This window comes from Ips typographus, linkage group LG1 (genome assembly GCF_016097725.1).
Source record: "Ips typographus isolate SLU linkage group LG1, UJ_Ityp_2.0, whole genome shotgun sequence".
Taxonomy (NCBI): domain Eukaryota; kingdom Metazoa; phylum Arthropoda; class Insecta; order Coleoptera; family Curculionidae; genus Ips; species Ips typographus.
Window position 1 is genome coordinate 27729006 of NC_138422.1, and position 21822 is coordinate 27750827.

The window sequence follows — 21822 nt, forward strand, 5'->3', positions numbered from 1 at the left end:
TTAATATTAAATTGATAAAGTAAACAGGGTTGACAATTCTGGGACAGTTTCGACGTTGCCAAAATATGAGTCAACATGCACTTTTTCAAAAATTATTACACAAAAACGGCAATAAATATGTAGGTATACCCAAAATCAAATAATATTATAAAATCGTAGAAATAGCATATTTTTGCGGAAAGTAACAATACGGTGTTGTTAAAACTCAGTCTCAAAATTTTTGTTGTTTTTATGTGTGACTAGGATTTCGGCATCCTCAGACGGATATGATGTTAAAAAGACATTTTCATTACACAAGTACAAACAACAAGATTAGGATAACAGCTAACAAAATTTGAAACGTTGCCAAGTCAGAAATTTGTCTTTAAAGTGGTAAAATAAAACCTTCCGCACCGACGTCTAAAAGTTAGTAAAACTTTAAGCATTTTCTTAAATTCTAGATGTTTTTTTTGGCAACGCCAGAGACCTGTGATATTACTGAACATTTCCAAAAATCACTCAAAACAGAGGCTTTTCTACAGTCTAAACCTTTTAGAAGTGTTCTAAAATAATTAGGGAGATGCTAAAAGCCTCTAAAAACTTTTTTAACTTGCCAGAATCCTCTAGAATCAATTTGAAAATGCTGCCAGAAGCCAGAAGCTAGCTCCTAAATATTACTTATATTTAAAGTCAAAAAAAAATTTAAAACTACTAAAGTCTTTTAAATACTGCTAAGTGTCCTTATAGCCTTCCAGGAATTTTCTTAAAATTACCAGAGGACTAAATACGACTGAAAACTTTTTTCAAACACCTTTTATAACTGCTAGAGCTAGGAAGTAGGCTTCTACGAGTATCATAAGCCTACCAGGGTGCGTATTCTTGAAACGAAGGAAATTATCAAAAGGAAAACCTGCAGAATGTGACAATAACCCGCCATTGTCAGCTTCTTCTATCACATTCTATCAACACTTTTCTTGAGAATTTCGTTCCCTGCTTTCAAGGATTAGGCCCCAGGTGTTTTCTGAAATTGTCAGACGGCTCTAGAATGATTATGAAAATATCAGAAACCTCTAAATACTTCTTAGAAGCTTCCAAAAACCGAGTCAAATTGTCAGATGCTTTTAGAATTACTTGAAAATGCTAGATGCTTCTGAATATAACTTCTCCCAGAAAATTGTTTAAAACTCCCAGAGAATTCTACAAATGTTCTAAACTTTTCAGAAATTTCCTGAAGTTACCAAAGGCCTCTAGTATTATTATGGAAATACCAGATCTTTACATGTGTTTCACAGCTTTATTTAAAATTGTTATTGGTCTCTAGAGTGATTTGGTAATACCCAAAGCCTCTAAATACTTAAAAAGTCAATTTTTAGACTGGATATCGAAAACCAGTTAGAAAAATTTTTCTGAGACTTATGAGAATCGTCTTGAAAAACTATTACTTTGTTTTTGAATTTTCTTTTGTTTCCAAGTAATTGTTCAATGTTCATTAAAAGTTTCAAAATTAATACATTTTAAATCTCCAAATCAATTTTTATCAGAATTTTTGATGAAATAAAACTAAGTTAAAGTCGTATAATAATATGTCAGGCCAGTTTTTCTCTTTAAAGAATTTTATAGTTTTGAATAAATTTTTCACTTAATTATTCACTTCCTACGTTTCTTACTTAAATTCTGAAGGAAATTTTCATAAGTTAGAGTGGATTTTAATTTACTAATACAATCTGTATAGCTAGCCCTATCCGCAAAATATGCTTATCAACTGAGTGATTGATAAACCGAATTGAAATTGCTTTCAAACTATTTAACGTAATTTTGGCATCAAATTTGTCTTTTGGAGTAAAACAGTGCTTAAATTTAACAGTACCATTACTTCGTTATAAAGTCATTTAACCGAATTGCAAGGCTGAGAGCCCTTTTTATAATGACTTCCAGCGAATATAATATATAAAGAGAAACGGAAAAAAGTCCCATTAGCCGCAATGTGTCGCGCGTTGTTCTGTTAGATTTTTAATGCGACCGCAACGTTTGGAGCTCGACACAATAACGCCATATTAAAATAACTCTTCGAAAGGCTGCGGCCGCTTATATTAAAAGTTAATAGCCCTTTGGCCCTTCTTAGGGCATGCTATCATAATTAGGTTTCGTTACTCGGACACAAAATCGAGAAGGGATGTTCTACAAGTGTATGCAATTTAGAATTGCAGAGATTGCAAGCCAAGACAGTCACGTGATTAATTATTAACAATCTCAACGTAATCATTAAATTTAGGATGGTCATGTCACGTATTTTAGAACAGTCTCAACCAAAATTATACAGGGAATCTTGTGATGGTACAGTGGTTTGTAACATATAAAATGGTTGATCAAAACTATATACGTTCATTGGATCTTCATTCATTAATTCTGCTCTTCAATGAAAAAACGAGTGAACATACAATATACGAGTAATAGTATCTATACAGGGTGAGTTTGCTTGAACAGTTTATAGCTTGGGACAACAAATGACAAAAAATAATAAAATGTTTTTACTTTTGAAATCTTAAGAAATCATTTCTGACACCTGTATATAGATAAAAAATATTTTTAATTAAGTAGTATTAAAATTGATCACAATTCACTTACTCAACTTTTAAACTCTTACTTTGAAAGGAAAGAAAGGGCCGAAAAACTTGGCTTGCCTTTATTTACCTTCTGCATTTGCTCGTTGAAAAACCTTTCCGAGTTGATTCTTTATTTGAGTTGTTTACGAACAATTTTCCTTTAATCGCTTAGCAGTCGGGAAGTTACCCGCTCGACTTTTTAAGTTTTTATAACCCGAAAGTTGCATCCTCCTCAAGTTTCGCCCCCGAGATTGTTTCCGTTAGCTGACTTAGCCGAAAAGTTAATTATTCGTAAATATTGCACGGCGATGGAGCTCGTTTTCCGAAAAGTGCCGTTCCGAGTAAAATCCTCTAATAGGTTTAGATAATTTAGTTCTTTAAGCACAAACTTTCCTTATTGAAGAATCAGGGAAAAGTCGTTTGTCTTTCGGCGTCACTTGGCAGGAAAATCTCTTAATCGCCAGAATAATTGGTGCACAAATGCACTAATTTGAATAATAGAGAATGTACTGCTTCTTACATCGTATTCCCCATTAACTGTAGTAAAACTAAAAAGTGTTCCATGCTTATTATTATTATCATGATATACAGGAAATCAAACTAAACTAAAATGACGTCACAAAATTTAAAAGACATTTTGGTTTATACAGGGTGGTCCAGTTTTAAATGTCAATAATTCACCATTCTATAGCCCATCAAAGAATAACATACATTAGGTCATAATTCAGTCCATAAATGTTCAGTTTAAAAAATCAGTTTCTTGTCATAACTGACTTCAGACTGCTGAAGCAGTTTTAATCAAATTTAGAACCAATTACATATGAAATTAATACTCATTATGTGATGTTAATGACGTTTGTCGAAACTGTCCAGTGGTTTAAATACAGAACGATGGTTTTCATTTTTCTCTACGTCACTGGATATTTTTCAAAAATTTCAGTTTCTTTTACTTAATTTTTCAATTTGAAATCATTTTTTCAAAATTCTGATTTGAAACTTTGTTTCTTCGGCGGTCTTTGTTTCAAATCAGAATTCATCCAACCAACCAAAAACCAACCCAACCCAACTTAAAAATTGTCTTGAAAACAGTGAAAATTGACTTAAGAAACTTAAAAAATGTCTTTGTAGCCAGTTTTCAGAGTTTCCAGACAAATTGAAAGACTTTAGTTTTGAAAATTGACTTAGAAACCAGTAAATTTACTTTGAAACTGTGAAAATTCTTTGTAGTCAGTCGTTATAGTTTTCAGGTAAGTTGAAAAACTTTAGTAGTGAAAATTGACTTGTAGCCATGAAAAACTGCTTTATCTAGAATTTTGTACAACAAATTCACACATTTCAACCCTGAAAATTGACTTGGACACCAAAAAGTGACTCTGAACTAATGAAAAGTGAGATCAAAAGCTTAAATTTTGTATTTGAAGTAAGCTTTCATAATTTAAAAATATATTTCAATATTTTAGTCTTCAAAATAGTCTTAAATACAGAATATTGATATTAGATTCATGAAAATTGACTTGAAGACTAACTTTTCAGGTTTTTTTACTTTGCTTTTCATTTTCTTAGAACTCTGAACTATTTTTAGGGCTTTGAAATTGCTTTCAGCTTGGGAAATTGAGTTTTAGGCTTATCTTCACCAAGTTTTTGACATAGCAGACTAAAAAAAACTATTATTACATTTTTCGTAGGCTTAATTATGCCATTTCATGCTTTGTCAGTATTAATTTGACTTCTAGACGCTTCACTGTGCTTTAAGACTGAAAAATCAAATTTTAAACTATTTTTTATAGTAAAAGTTAAGTTTCAGACTCTTTATTGATGAAAGTAAACAATTTTGGCATTAAATGCTACGATATTAGTCTAAAACTTTAATTTTTAGAATAAAATTAGTCTGACTGTCTGACAGTTGTAGCAAAAAAAAGATTTTCAAAACTGAATTTTGGAGGTCTGTGTTTTCCTTAGGAAGCGTTCTTCAGGAAAATGACTTTTGATGGACTATCGATTGGTGAATTATTGACATTTAAAACTGGACCACCCTGTATATTATAAAGATGATATTAAGACAAATAATATGGTTATTAGTGCTATTCAATGTGTATATCCTAGTTTAGTTTGATTTTGTGTATATCTTTGTCGTCACTAGATCAACCATTAAACAATGGTGTACATTTAAGGCAAACAAAATTCTAATAGAGAAAATAAAATATCAACGTAAGCTAGTAAAATACAGGGTGTTTTAAAATTTAATATTACTAATATGGATTATGTTGTCATTAATTTCAGTTCTGATATTGAATGTACAGGGTGATTGGTTGAATTTTGACCACACCCTTAACTTCCTTAATTTTGATTTTTGCTAAAAACGTTAAATACGAAAGTAGTAGATATTCAGGTCTACTTCACCCTGTACAAGGTTAGTGAAAATTTTGGACCTTACTGAACCCCTAACAGGATTTTTTTTTAAAGTTTAATATTATTCATCATCTTTAGTGTGGTTTGAAACAAAAAAACAGTAGATGAATACTGATTACTACTGAAGACAATTTGAAAAAATCTGGATTTTACAGCACCAGTCTTTCTAAATATTCTCAAAAAATCAACAGTTTAAACTACAAATATTAAAAAAACTGTTTTTTACTCATATGGCTTCCTTCCCCTATACCAAATTTGCTTCGAAAATATTATGATATTGATTTTTTTCAGATTGTTGGGGTTCAGAAGAGCTATGCCGGTAACAGGAAGACTGCTCAATATGACCAGTGAACTATATCAAAAAGCTGAAGGGGAACTGCTAAACACATTCTTCGTGTCTCCCTCAGATAATCTGTGCTTCCACGGAAAGTGTTCATATTATTGCGACACTTCCCACGCTATATGCGGAAATCCAGATAAGCTCGAAGGAAGTTTCGCTGCTTTCTTACCCTCTAGTAAGCTTGCACCCACAAAGGTAAAGTGGAGTTCATGGGAATTTAGTTTAGTGGGGTGTATCTTAAGCCGTTCAGCTGTTTGGATTATCGCACGTAAACTTTGAAGCGAAAATCTGACTAGACGCGATTTGAAATCACCTTTGCATCTCCCCTATTTTTTTCGAATATCTCCATTATTATTGTGCTTAAACCTAAAAGCAATACCTTGAAATACTTTTCTATGTTCCGGAGATTAAAACTAACTGAATGTTAATCCATTCGATAGATTAAGTTAATCAACTCTTTGGCATTTTTTGAAAAATTTTGGTTGGTAACCAACATTTTACACGACTCTCAACCAAATGACATGATCATTACAATTTTACGACGTTTTCATAAGAGTTTCTTTTTCAATTCAACATTCCTTACAATGTTTGCTATTTTCTGATGTTTGATATATCACTTGTATTAGACTTAATAACGTTAATAGCATTAACAAATAAAAAACGAAAACCGGTACGTTAATTATAACAGTGTAATAGAATGAGGAAAACACTGAAAAAGTGAGACATACAGTATTTAAGCAAGTATAGTACGGATATATTTAGTTTTTTTAAGCCTATTTCATATTTTTATACGTACTGTTTATACTTTTTTTTTCTTATACTAACCTAACCTAAATTGCACCTATTGGCTGAAACAGTTACCCTGTCCAATCGAATTAACTGAAATTTTATCAGCCAAACTTTTTACACGTTAATTTGGTTTTTTGGTTTTTCTTAGTACGGCTCTGGCCATGTTGTCAAGTATTCTTAAAGCAACAATATCACTTTCAAACCAACAAAATTGCATATTACATACTCAGATGAAAAGTATTTGATTTCTGTCGAGAAGTTAGGTAGTTAACTTTATCTAAAGACAGAAATTAAACTTTTCACCGTGGTTTGTATGCTATTTTTTTCAACCATTCATCAGAATCTTATCAAACTTTTAATAAATCATTTAGTTGAAATACCGTTAATAGTCTCTAACAATAAGGTAGTATAGGTACGAGTAGTTACTTATGGGGCAGCCTGTACAGGGTGGTCCAGTTTTAAATGTCAATAATTCACCAATCGATAGCCCATCAAAAAATAAGTTGACACGCATTATGTCATTTTCCTGAGAACTCTTCCTAAGGAAAACACAGACCTTCAAAATTCAGTTTTGAAAATCGATTTTTTGCTTCAACTGTCAGACAGTCAGACTAATTTTATTCTAAAAATTAAAGTTTAAGACTGATATCGTAGCATTTAATGCCAAAATTGTTTACTTTCATTAATGAAGAGTCTGAAACTTAACTTTTACTATAAAAAATAGTTTCAATTTCGATTTTTCAGTCTTAAAGCACAGTGAAGCGTCTAGAAGTCAAATTAATACTGATAAAGCATGAAATGGCATATTTAAGCCTACAAAAAATGTAAAAATAGTTTTTTCTAATTTTGGCATATAAAGTGACACTTTTCAAAACTGATTAGAGTGACAAAACGTTTTACTTTTCGTAACTAGTTACGAAAAGTATCACTTTATGCAACTAGTTTTGAAAAGTTCATTTTATCACTCCCTGTTTTTATGCATTTCCGTAGAAACATATGGGCGACATCCATCATAACATGTCGTTGTCACAGTTTATACGAGGTGCTATGAAAGTGAATATTTGTGTTAAATCACTTTAAAAGATGATTTTCACCGCTTTTTGGTCAAAATTAGAAAAAATTATGTATGCAACACGTTTCGAAAATGTCTTATTGTGTAACTCATTCAAATTGTAGGACCTCGCTGTGTTCGCCCTACAAACATTCATTCGTTACACAAAATCGATCTTTTCGTAACTGGTTACATAAATAGCTATTTTAAGTCTGCTGTGTCAAAAACTTGGTGAAGATAAGCCTAAAACTCAATTTCCCAAGCTGAAAGCAGTTTCAAAGCCCTAAAAATAGTTCAGAGTTCTAAGAAAATTAAAAGCAAAGTAAAAAAACCTGAAAGGTTAGTCTTCAAGTCAATTTTCATGAATCTAATATCAATATCCTGTATTTAAGACTATTTTGAAGACTAAAATATTGAAATGTATTTTTAAATTATGAAAACTTACTTGCTTACTTACTAAATGCAAAATTTAAGCCTTTGATGTCACTTTTCATTAGTTCAGAGTCACTTTTTGGTGTCCAAGTCAATTTTCAAGGTTGAAATGTGTGAATTTGTTGTAATAAATTTTAGAAAAAGTGGTTTTTCATGGCTACAAGTCAGTTTTCACAAGTTGTTCAACTTATCTGACTACAAAGACAGTTTTTAAGCCTCTCAAGTAAATTTTCACCGTTTTCAAGACAATTTTTATGTTGGGTTGGGTTGGTTTTGGGTCTTTAAACGTAATTACTCAATTTTGTCGTAAACAAAACTTCAAATCAGAGTTTTGCAAGAGATACTTATTTTGTCAAATTGAAAAAGTAAAAAAACGGAGAAAATTTTGAAAAATATCCAGTGACATGAAGAAGAAAAATGAAAACCATCTTTCTGTATTTACACCACTGGACAGTTTCGATTAATGGAAGTATTAATTTCATATGTGTTTGTTCTAAATTTGATTAAAATTGCTCCAGCCGTCTGACAGTTATGACAAGAAACTGATTTTTTTACTGAACATTTATGGACTGTATTTTTCTTGGGAAGCATTTTTCAGGAAAATGACATAATATGTATGTTAACTTATTTTTTGATGGGCTATAGAATAGTGAATTATTGACATTTAAAACTGGACCACCCTGTATAAACATTTCAGAAATGAGTGTGTGTTTTTCAGAATCATAGACTACTTCCTTCATTTTCAAATTTGTTGTGTAATTTAATTTTACTATAGAAGTTAATAATCGAGTTGCTTTAGTCATCCAAATTAACTATCAAACCAAAACTCATTAACGTTTCAAACCTTCGAGTTTTAGACAATGCAGGAACCAACATAGACTTAATTTTCATTAATACGTACTTATATTGGATTAATTTAGACCGTAATTAGTCCGTTTGGTACACAGTCTCATTTTCGTTTTACGTTAAACCAGCCAGATTCGCCTGCAGCCTTTTCAGATTCTATCAGGATCCGTCTGGTTGTTTAACGGGCGAAATAACCTTCGTGACAAATTTCTAACATAAGACAGGAAAGCGGGAACTAACTACTTAGACACGCTCGGAATTCCGAAGATAGCGTGTTTTATTAGTTTAGCAATTTGGCGTATTAAAATTCTTGCAAATTGCACGTTTAACTGTACAATCTGCATTTTCTAGGTATGGCGACATCCGTGGAGGCGTTCCTATCACAAAAGACGTAAGGCCCAATGGGAGACCGATCCAAACTATTGTCAAATGGTGAGGGAAATACCACCGTATGACAAAAGTAGAAGATTGTATGATCTGATGGACATGTCCGTATTCGATTTCCTGATTGGGAACATGGATAGGCATCATTACGAAACTTTTCGGTAAGTATATGTAAAATGTGGATGGTTGTCTTCACAGGTAAATGGGTACTTTCTCCACCCCATCAGATATGTCATATTCCATTTAATCCAACCTCGAGCAAAGCCGGGACATCTTGATAAGCTTATCTGAAGTTAGTTAACTTGTCTGGGATGAAACACGTCGGAAACACTGCCGCTTGATACGCGTCGACAGCTCTAAGTGATTTATAAACTGGAAGTTAAAGTCTTTAATCTGGCACACATATTCTTTATAAAAACGGGGTCTCTCGCATTTTCTGGAAGTTTTAATATTTGCTGCGTGTCCTAGGGGAATGAATGATGATGACACACCAGCAGGTTATGAGAACGATTTCGGTTTAGCTGAGGAAATCTCGCAAGCTGTTTGCATTTGCAAACAGGCATCGAATGAGGAATAACATCAGTTGCACATTTATTCCAACAGTAATAAGACGTTTATTCAATAGTTTTATGCGATTATCTTCATTCGGATATCTGAGAATAGAATCGGTGGTACATTTTATTACTCTTTAGTAAGGATCAAATGAGTCAAACATTGAATGCTGTAATTTTCAACTTAGCTTGAGCATGCTTAAGTATGAAAAGTTTGAAGCTAGATGTGTTTGATACCAACAGATTGATATTTTGTGGTGTTTATTAGTATTACTGAAAAATAGTTTCTAAATTGATCATGGTTTGGAGAATCTTCTAAACACCATGTCTCTAAATTTGAAGAGTATTGAGAAAAACGCTGTCTGACGGTTTGAACGCTCTAATTTATTCCTACATAAGATAAAAAAGGGCCTAAAACCAATCAGAAGTTCAAGTGAATAAGATTCAGGTGATGTTTCTTTTCTAATGGCGATTTCGCGAAACTGATTGGAGTTCCAATAAAAAAGTTTTCAGAAACTGAAAAAATTACATATATATATATATAAACCATCTTTATTTCCGAGGAAAAAGGCTATCGACCTACCGGTCTTTCTGCCAATGTTACAGAAACAAAACTTATGTACTAAATATTTGTTAAAAAAAAAAAAAAAAAATATAATGTTTTACAAAGAAAAGGTTAAAATTAATAGTTCGTTTTTTTAGGTAAAATGTTCCAACAGAGTATATTGAGGAAAGGCGTAGCGAGATTGTCTATTTGGTCTTGTGAGGGAGATGGGGTTTATAATTGTCCAGTTGTGGGGGTTGCCTTTCCATGAAAAAATTACATTTTTGGTCAAAAGTGCAATTTGACAAATTTTTATTTTGCTTTATAAGGATTCCAATGCACAGCAAAAGGTATATTTATACCAAAAGACCTAAATTATGATATGTGAAATAACTATTTTGATCTTTTCGAAAATTGAAAAAATAGCATTTTTTAAAAATTTTTAATTTTTTATTTGGCTACAAAATGGTTCTAATACACAGGAAAGGGCATGTTTATACCAAATAACCTTAAATTAGGTAAAATAAGCGCAAAAAAAAAACACTTTTTTCTAATTTTGGCATATAAAGTGACACTTTTCAAAACTGATTAGAGTGACAAAACGTTTTACTTTTCGTAACTAGTTACGAAAAGTATCACTTTATGTAACTAGTTATGAAAAGTTCATTTCATCACTCCTTGTTTTTATGCATTTCCCTAGAAACATATGGGCGACATCCATCATAACATGTCGTTGTCACTGTTTATACAAGGTGCTATGAAAGTGAATATTTGTGTTAAATCACTTTAAAAGATGGTTTTTACCGCTTTTTGGTCAAAATTAGAAAAAATTATGTATGCAACACGTTTCGAAAATGTCTTATTGTGTAACTCATTCAAATTGTAGGACCTCGCTGCGCTCGCCCTACAAACATTCATTCGTTACACAAATTCGATCTTTTCGTAACTGGTTACATAAATAGCTATTTCATTCCACAATTTAAAAAAAATTGATATTAGGTGTCTTTTTTAACTAATTTTTGAGATACATTATCTCGGTAACATGAAGACCTAGAGAGTCGAGTTTTGGCTCATTTTGTATTATTTTCTATCCTTTTTCTAATGGCGATTTAACGGAATTGATTGGGGTTCAAATATAAAAGTTACAACCGTTCAAAAATTGAAAAAACTACATTTTTTGTCAAAAGTCAAATGTGACTTTTGACAAAAAAAAAATGAAGAATTGTCAAATGTGAATAAAGTCTAAAGTCAAATGCTACGTAGGTTAATTTTGTCGTACTGTTCACATTTGGTCTACTTTTTAAAAAATAGACAAAATAAAAAAACATTCAGTTCCTATACCTAAAATATCTCAAAAACAGCTTCGCAGTCGTAATACTAAGCTTAAACAATTTATGATAGTATTTTCCCCATTTTCTTCAAAACTTCATAACCACAGTAATAGAATGATTAATAACATAAATTATTTTAGACTTTACATTACAAAATGGTGTTTTTTTTTTCAGATTATTTGGAAATGACACCTTCACGTTACACTTGGACCATGGCAGAGGATTTGGAAAGCCTTTTAATGACGAAATTTCAATTCTAGCCCCGTTGTTACAATGTTGCCTAATCAGGCAAAGTACTTTGGAATCTTTAATACGGTAAGTAGCTAAATTCCCGAACAAACATGTCATAAATTTAATTAATTCATGTTTTTACTTATTATTGAAATTCTTTTTGTGTTTAAAAACAAAAATCGCGATTATATTGCCGGACTTTGGAAACAAACGGTTCATTTAACAGTCCGATATTCCCAAAAGACACGCGCTCCCAGTAATCGGTTTATAACATCCAAACTATAAACTAAACTCCGAGCTTTATACGTGAAATCGTCTATTTTCCCGTGTATTCGCACAGGAGAAAATCACAAAGCTTATCCCGGTTCCCGGGAAGCAGTTTCCGAAAATTTAAATTTAATAGAACTACCGAAATTTCTCATAACATTGTCGGGGGCTTTGTCGTGAAAATTTAATATCAAATAAAATTTAATAAGACTAATGCATAATACCTTAACCTGTCTGTCGCACTCCCTGTCGCCTTCTGCGGCTTAATTTCGTACAGAAAAGGTGTGATGGAAGGGAAACGCGGTGTAAATCTCACTCGGAGCTCTAAAATTTTATTTCCCTAATATCCAGGGACTTGCTGTAATAGTGTACTGCAATTTCCTGTGTGGAGACCTTATTGTCGTTTTATTAACAGATGTCGACAGTATTAATATTTGAAGCTTGTAAAAATGTTACACTTAATGGTTCTACTAAACGCTTTGTTTCAATTATTTAATAGATTAGGGAACATGTTTTTGTGTTATTATTATTATTATTTTAGTCAGGGGAAAGTTCAACCATCAAGAACTTACACGGTGAATTCATTGCATTCACGTTATGGTATATGACATGAATGCAGAATTTCTAGGCGTTTACTTTATTAATGTGCTTTGTTAGTCACTTTAACACTCTAGTTTGAGATAGTTTTCCCACATTACATTAATGTTGTGGATTTTACTGTAAATTACATACATTTTTAAAAACCCCTGTAACTTTCTTTTTTCAATTTTGTTTAACTGGAAATTAAGAAATACATCTTGAGACAAAAGATCTTCTTATCTTAATATTCTGAGACTTAACGAGGTACTACCAAGTTTCCATGATTTGTTGTCAAACTCGATGATTTTGACAAAGATGAAGAAAAACTCCATAAGTGACATTTGTCAGTCTCTCAAAGCGGATGTGAATTGTTTCTCCGTCCTTGTCGATATTATGGGTCTGACCTCTCTTTTAACCATTGATTTTAAATGGATAATTTCGAAATTTCAATACATTGAAATATCCACCCTTATTTGTTATGACCAGACCTAAAGAACTCGATTCATTAAAAATGAGGTTTTTGGAATCCAGATTTAGTATCAAAGAGGTTGGGAATTTTACCAGCTAGAAGATTAGGTGTATGAAGGTTTGCGGAAACGATATTTTCAAGATTTTCACTGTTTCGTGGTCTGGAATCGTTTTCACCTCATCTTATCTTAAATAGCACATTTTGAGATAGTTGTAACTCATTACTATTTGATGAAATAGGAGCAACAATAGGAAGTTGTATCATAATACGAGATATTCGTTGTTTTTAAAGATGAGTTCTTGAAGCTATTGTTGGTACAATTTTTACAGAAAATTTTCGGATTTCAAAAGATACAGATATAACAAAAATTAAGTCTGTTGCTGCCAAGCAAAAAAAAAACAATTCATTTGTTTTAACTATATGTTCAATTTGAAAGCGAATAATTAACTATTTAATGATTTAAATAAATACTTTTTAAATGCCAATAATCCACCAATGGATAGCCAATCAAAAAATAAGTTGACATGCGTTATGTCAATTTCCTGAAGAAACGCTTCCTAAGGAAGACACAGACCTTCAAAATTGTTTAAATGCGTCGATTACGGGATAGTCTTTATTTTCTACGCTCACTGGATATTATTCAAATTTGACAAAAATGTCTACTTGGGTTATTGTATTTTTTACTTTAAAATGATTCAAAAGGATTCAAATCTGGTCATCTGTGAGGTTTACGAGTTAACTTTTGACACTGAAAGTAGTCAAAAATCAGGATTTTTGGACTTTATTTTTTTTATTCAATTAAACACTGGTAACAGTCCGAATTTTTGGACTAATTTAGTCTTACTTAATTTTTTTTTTTACTTTCATCAATGAAGAGTCTGAAACATAACTTTTACTAGAAAAAATTGTTTAAAATTCGATTTTTCAGTCTTAAAGCAAAGTGAAGCGTCTAGAAGTTATTTAATACTGACAAAGCGTGAAATGGCATGTTTAAACCTATGGAAAATGTAAAAATAGTTTTTTAAGGCTCCTATGTCAAAAACTTGGTGGTGAAGATAACCCTAAAACTCGATTTTCCTAGCTGAAAGCAGTTTCAAAGCCCTAAAAATAGTCCAGAGTTCTAAGAAAGTGAAAAGCAAAGTAAACAAACCTGAAAAGTTAGTCTTGAAGTAAATTTTTATCAATCTAATGTAAATATCCTGTATTTAAGACTATTTTCAAGACTAAAATATTGAAATGTATTTTCAATCTATGAAAACTTACTTCAAATGGAAATTTTAGGCTTTTGATGTCACTTTTCATTGGTTTAGAGTTACTTTTTGGTGTCCAAGTCCATTTTCAAGGTTGAAATGTGTGAATTTGTAGTAAAAAATTGTAGATAAAGTAGTTTTTCATGACTACAACCTAATTTTTACTACTAAAGTTTTTCAACTTATCTGAAAACTATAACGACTGACTACAAAGACAGTTTTTAAGCCTTTCAAGTCAATTTTCACAGATTCCAAGTCACTTGCCAAGGCTAAAATCTTTCAATTTGTGAAAACTGGTCAAAAGACAATTTTTAAGCCTTTTAAGTCAATTTTCACCTTCAAAGTAAACTTACTGGTTTCTAAGTCAATTTTCAAAACTAAAGTCTTTCAATTTGTCTGGAAACTATGAAAACTGGCTAAAAAGACATGTTTTAAGCTTCTTAAGTAAATTTTCACTGTTTTCAAGACCATTTTTAAGTTAAGTTGGGTTGATTTTGGGTCTTTGAACGTAATAACTCAATTATCTCGTAAACGAAGCTTCAAATCAGAATTTTATAAGAGGTACTTATTTTGTCAAATTGGACAAGTAGAGTAAAAAAAAAACTGAATTTTTTTAAAAATGAAATCCATCTTCCTGTATCTACGCTACTGGAGAATTTTGGCAAACGTCATTCATAATAAGTACTAATTTTATAAGTGCTTGTTCCAAATTTATTTATTTATGACAAAAAAAACCGATTTTTTAAATTGAAATTTGACTGTATTTTTCTTAGGAAGCATTTTTTCAGGAAAATGACAAAATGCATGTCAACTTATTTTTTAATGGGCTATGGAATGGTGAATTATTGACATTTAAAACTGGACCACCCTGTGTATTCTTTACTTCAGTTAAATGTAATATGAGAAATAGCAGAATTGACACTGTTTAGTACCTACTCGTATCTACATCAGAGTAATACATGTGCTCCAACTTTGTTTTCTTTTAAAAGTTGAACAAAATCAATTTCCCATTGGACATTGCCGGCCTCGATACGGATTAATAACAAAGGTAATCGAGCTGAAACCGGGCAAACAAAATCAATTAAAGTTGTTAATTCCTTTGGTAGAAGAGGTGTTAACACCATCATATAAAGTTTGCTGAAAACGTGCAAACCGATATTCCCATTATATCGGGCTGGATAAGTCCCGATGGAACAATACCTGGCCGCAATCCCGACATCTAAATCATGTTTCATTTCATTTCCAGTCAATTGATGTCTCCCTTCGGATAACGGCGATGTTGATCGGTATATGAAGTTGGCACCGTTTTTGGGTGAACTAATATTCTAATGAAGCAATTTTTTTCTGGGTTGGCTTTATTAAAAATTTGACATCGAATCTTGAGCCATAGATCTGGCAAACGGCTCCCATTGCGGAAACCTGATTAAACACATTTTTTTCGGGGAGATTGTAATTACCTCGACGCTGGGTCGTCTAAAATGACAATCGTCCAGTGTCGTCACATTTTGGTTTTTATCACTTTACAATGTAATCAGCTTGTAGTTTGTCATGTTAGAGTGGTTCAGCTGTGCATGATTTAACCTCACTAAAAATTAAACGCTATTTGTGTGAGTGACCTAAAAATCAAGCTAATTAAATGGTACGCCACTGTGTTGATATTAAATTGCCGCCCCGCAGGCGGCGGTGTGGCCAATTTCAGCTGTTGTCATTTAAACAAGTGTCATGTAGCCGCCCCCTTAATTAAAACAAAATGCTTCCGAGCTAGGGGAAATTTTTCGTCGGCGTGATTCGCAGATGCGAATTAAGTTAATGCCGAAGGCATTCGATCATCCTAATCTGGGTGTTTCCATCTAATCCGCGCCAACCTGGCTGATTAAGGAGAAAAATCGCGAAAACGCGACAATAACGCTAAAATATTCAAGAAAACAGCCATTTGTCGGCGGTTTAGGCTTATGTACGCTCTAATGAGGACTTAAAAAACAATATTGTTTTTAACAACCTATCGTTCCAAAAGTGAATCATCTTCATACAATATCATTAATGATATATTACACAGCGTCCTTTTTATAGGAATAAAAAGGAATATTTAATATGATTTTTCAGTAGTCTTCAAGGACTTTTCTACATGAAATCATAGAGTACCTTTTGAACTTTGCGGTCATTTTTTTTTAATATTTGTAAGATTTTCTGTTGCAAAGATGTAAGCTTTTAAAAAGTTTACTGCAACTGTCACAAAAGTGTTATGCTCCTCCGTCTGGGCCCTAATTCTTGAAAACTGGGACCGGGATTTTCAAGAGAAGTTTTGATAGAATGTGACATAAGAAGCTGACAATGGCGGATTCCTGTCATATTCTACAGACCTTTCTCTCCAATACTCCCTTTCCTCGTTTCAAGAATACGCACCCTGGTCTACTCTAAAGTAAGAAGAGGAGAGAAAGAATTTTGGTGTTGGCTCTTAAACTTAGTTAGTTATGAAATACGCACGAAAAATGACTCTGTAGTGTTGTTGCATAGGTTTTCATAGCAAAAACGATATACTTTTCGATTATTTTAAATTTGCCGGCCGTTTCTCAGGAGAAAGTTAACATCGACAATCCAAAAATCTTCTTCTTCAGGTTTCGAAGGTTGGCAATCATCAGGGCGATTCTTATTTTTGAGACCGCAGCTCTAAATAGTTCGTTGTTATTGCAACCAAACCATTCTCTAAGGTTCTTCAGCCATGAATTACGTCTTCTCCCCACAGATCTCTTTCCTTCGATTTTTCCTTGCATAATAAGTTGCAATATTCGATACTTTTCCCCCCTCATCACATGTCCCATATATTGCAATTTTCTGGCCTTAATTGTCGTAATAACTTCTCTCTTCTTATTCATACGTCTTATCACTTCCACGTTGGTTATTCTGTCTACCCATGAAATCCTCAGTATTCTTCGGTATACCCACATCTCAAACGCTTCCAGTCTCCTCATTTCGGTTACCTTCAGCGTCCAGGCTTCCATCCCACAATACAGTACGGACAGCACATAGCATCTCATTAGTCGTATTTTCAGTTCCAGGTTTAGATCCCGACAGCAGAAAAGCCTTTTCATTTTTATAAATGTGCTTCTGGCCTGTTCGATTCTGATTCGTATTTCTTGTGAGCTGTCGTTGTTTTCATTAATGGTCGTGCCTAGGTATTTGTATTCTCTTTCTCTCTCAATAGGTTGATTGTTTACGTATATCCTACGAATGTCCTGAATTCTTTTTGTCATCAACATATATTTTGTTTTGTTTATGTTCAGTGATAGTCCATATTCTTCGCTTACCGTGACCATTCTATTAATTAGCGTCTGCAGATCTTCGTATGTTCCAGCCAGAATAACTGTATCGTCAGCATACCTCAGATTATTTATTGTCATGCCGTTGATCTTAATGCTTATGTTCTGATCCTCAAGTGCCCTATTTATTATGTCCTCCGAGTACAGATGTCATGTCTTCTATTCGTACTACTGCTTTTTGATCATAGTATAAGTTTGATATTATTCTTATGTCTCTGAGGTCTATTCTTCTCTTTATTAATGTTTCTATGAGCAAGTCATGCCTCACTTTATCGAAAGCTTTATTGTAGTCCATAAAGCATGTCTTGATTTATATCTAGCCCTCTTTGTGACAGGACATTGAGTGAAACTAGCGCTTCCCTTGTTCCTAGGCCTTTACGGAATCAAATTGTGTATCGCCGATGTCTATGTCTATTTTCCTGAATACTCTACCATGGACTACCTTCAGCAGGACTTTCAATATGTGAGCCATCAAGCTAATAGTACGGTAGTAAGAGCACTGCTTGGCATTTTTCTTTTTTGGAAGAGTTATAAAAGTTGATAGCAACCAGTCATTTGATATTATTCCTGTTCTATATATGGTATTGATTAATTCTACCAAAATATGAATCCGGTCTTCCTCTATCAGCTTAAGAATCTCCACTGGCAGTTGGTCCGGACCTGCAGCTTTTCCGTTCTTCAGCATCTCCAGTGCATATGTCACTTCATCCTTAATTATGTCCGGGCCTTCTATATTATCAAGATTGGTTTGTCGTCTTTCATCCTCGAATAGTTGTGTAATGTAGTCTTTCCATATTTCTAGTTTTTGTACTGTTTCTGTGACTATTTTTCCGTTGTTGTTGTATAATATATTGAGTTGCTTTTGTTTATTGGTGCCGGCGAGTTCTTTCATCTCTATCATGTTTGGCTTGTAATTTCTCAATTTCTTCGCATTTTTGTTTATAGTAGTCTTCTTTTGCTTTTCCTGATCCAAAAATCATTTGTGGGTAAAACGTTATACTTGACTTAGTAAAAAAGATTAACAATAACCGTGCATGTTACTTTCCGGTAATCTAAACAGTAAGTAATTCCATACCAGTAATCCTGTGGAGTCAGTCTTTCCAGCCTTTATTAAAACAGCTGCTATAAGCACTCAAAATTAGACACATGTATCTGAAACTACCTTAAAATATTCAAAATTTATGAAAATGTAAAATAAGCATTTATGTTAAATTCCAAATTATAAATTGGCAACTAAACCAAATTGAACACTTTTTATGCGGTGTTGCTAACAAAAGTTATAATTACAAAACAAATGGTGTCGGTTTAATCGAATCGAAATCTGGTTTGGAGTTTAAAACCGTATAAAACGCAGATTATCCGTCCTATAATCTTGCCTGCGTTCTCCATGTATAGTGGTCTGGTTTATTCACAACTATTTACAATGTAACGTTTTATAGCCGGGGCCCCGGTTAAACGGCACAACATAAAGGGTTTTGTGATGGGCTACGGAAAGTGTGGCCCGAGGCAAATAAGGGCGGTTGTGTACCTCCGCAAAGTCGACAACGGGAGCATCCTCGAAATAGGCAAACACATTCTGTTGCATTATTAAACAGTGATATTAAGTGCGTAATAAATATTCTTAAGTGTGTGTATAAAAATGGTAATGTGAACGGTAATCTCTCGCTATCAGCTTATAGGAAAAGTTTTATGTTAAAGTAGTATTATTATTATTATGAAGTTTCTGTAGCGGATATTCGACGTAAAGCTTAGCCCTAAGGGAAGGGAGTGATGACAATGTAAATAAACCTAAACATACAAAGAAGCAGAAAAATATTTCGATAAGGTAGGGTTTTTAATTGGATGCTAAACCCAAAAATTATTGAGGCATTAAATAACGACATGGAGGTATTTAACTGATTTAAGGGAACAAATAAATCACAAAATAAACAATTCAATACACTGGGTTACAAGCAACCATAGTTTGTTTTAATTAGTTGATTTTTTAATAAATATGGCCGTTTGCAACAATATATTTTTAAGCTAGACTGACTGAGATGCTGATGAGAGATGAGATGAGATGTTTAGCTATTCTTGAAACGAGAGAAGGGAATTATCAAGAAAAGACTTGTAGAATGTGACAGGAACCCGCCCATTGTCAGCTTCTTCTGTAACATTCTATCAACACTTCTCTTGAGAATTCCGTTCCCTGCTTTCAAGAATAGGCCTCCAGTTTGTACTATTTTGGACATTAACAACCGTTATTCCTTTGGCTCTTCAAATATAATCCAGTTTATTGAAACGATTCTAAATCTCATTTATGTCAGTCCCGTATTGTCTGTCCGTCAAACTGGGACCTGTTGGCTCTAATTCCTGTTACATTTCGATTAATAATTTGCCATTAAGCAGTCAGATTCAATGCTGACATCCGTTTTTATCGAGCCTGATAGAAGGGCCTAACAAATCGTTGATAAAATATTGAATCTCGCAAATGGCTAGAGATTATTGGCTCGATGGCGATTTGATGAGTCCATTCAATGCACCCTTTATCGTCGAGTCAATCCATTATATCTCCTACACGTGAGCATTTTTAACAAAGCCTTTTTTGTTTCTTGTTTACTCGTCCTTTTTAAAACTCATTCGACAGTTTTATAACGTGGAGCCAAAGCCTTTAAAAGGGAAAGATATAGTTCTAAATAGGGAGAGCAGGTCGAGGAATTGTATGCATTAGTCAGTAGCTAGACAGATTGGATCTTTCAATATGTAGGATCTAGAAACCTGAAAATGTGTACGTTGTAAAAGTTTCTTGATTATGACAATTTTATAACACTTAAGTGTTTAATGACTAAAAAACCACGTCGTTTTGTATGATTTTTTTTATTGTTATTGTACCGCGCAAGTAACGAGCCCTTTTCATGTTTCCTAATAACGGAATCGTATTTTTCCGTCAATTTGCGAACGGCTCGGTTCCATTTATTTTGTTCCATACACACTAATTTGAAACGTAAAACTGACGAAATGGATACCATCCCAATTCGAACACATCGAGCACAAAATAATAATTCTATCGTTTCATTCCTCCTGGCGGTATTGATGAAATGATCGAAACCCACGTAGTTTTAACGATACAATTCGATTTTATCTACAAGTGCATTTAGTTTTATAGTACAAAACAGTATACACCCACTTATAGTGCTTAAAAGTATGTATGTATAATTCACTTTTAAAATACAGTTTAAATAATGTGACATATAGTCTAGTATGTTATTAAAATGTCAAATGTCATAATTGTCTTCATAAAGCTAAAAAGCCATAAGGTTGGTTTTAAATTAAACGTTTATGTGGGAGTGTTGTCAGATTGCCTGTTAACAAAAACCCAATCTGATTATTGTAGTAAAACGTGTTTTTTGTTTGTTTTCAGCGTATTACTGTTTAAATTTATTCAAAATTGGCTCTATAGGTACGATGAATAGAAATACAAAATTATTGTGGTGATACAGAATGTTTCTGTATTATGTTTTATAATGACCTCAATTTAACGTTGATTTGGGCAACAAGGGCAAAAAACAGACCTTCTTACCAGCCGTTAATTTTTCAAATCACACTTTGAAATGAGACAAACCGGAGTTTGAGCCGTGTTCAAATAAAATTACGAAGAAACTCCTCGACAACTCGCGCGAACTTCTCAAACTTTTTATTGACACACGAAAAGTTCCGAACTTGGCCCTAATTGCAAATTTTTGTAAACCGTCGCGCAATTAAAACGACAAGCAAAATTTATCCTTCACCGAAATTAATAAATAAATCATCATCATTCAAATGGTGAATTGCTTAAGGCCGTTTTTTCTCTTCATAGTCCTGCACAATATGTTTAGTGCTCGTCCAATCAGGAAATGTGGCCGCCAGCCCAGCCCTACATTATAAACGCACATGTTTTTGTCTTTTCCAGAACAACGGCCCACTCGAAACGTAAACATTTGTACGAAAACCGTATTAACAATTCCCTTTGAACGTTGCGTTGTTACAAAAGGCGAAAAGATGACAAAGCGGTGGCAGAAAAGAGGCGTTTTGTGTCTTGTTTCACGGTAAAAGCGGCTCGCATTGTAGTTTAGCGAAACAACTAATGGCTCAGAATAATTATTATGCTCTTTTTTTTTTTGAAGGCACCCAAAGTGCTAATAAATCTATGTAAAATTTCTAGTTTCCTATTTTTAATAATTATTTCTTTTCATATGTCAACTGATGCGTTTTGACTTATGGACTGTCTCATAAAATATGTTCAACCTTATGTCAAACGGTCCCCAGCTATTATAACAGTTATTACGTTGATCACCCTGTAAATGCCGATTCTACGTAAAAAATGCGAAACATAAATTTAAATTTAAAAAAATACATATTCTTTGATTTGCAACACTAACAGAGCGATTAAGGATACGAGTTTTAGAATTTCAAAATTAATTTCTGTACTTGT

The 21822-nt window shown here is 33.0% G+C and overlaps 1 protein-coding gene across 2 annotated transcripts in view; it reads left to right on the top strand.

Moving 5' to 3' along the window:
• Positions 1 to 21822, top strand: part of LOC145740051 (extracellular serine/threonine protein CG31145) — a 149206-nt gene that overhangs the window by 103000 nt on the left and 24384 nt on the right. For both annotated transcript variants that reach the window (XM_081995380.1, XM_081995379.1), the window contains 3 exons: positions 5283 to 5526; positions 8801 to 8994; positions 11434 to 11574. In XM_081995380.1, coding sequence (XP_081851506.1) covers positions 5283 to 5526; positions 8801 to 8994; positions 11434 to 11574 — 579 coding nt within the window. The remainder of the gene's footprint in view (positions 1 to 5282; positions 5527 to 8800; positions 8995 to 11433; positions 11575 to 21822) is intronic.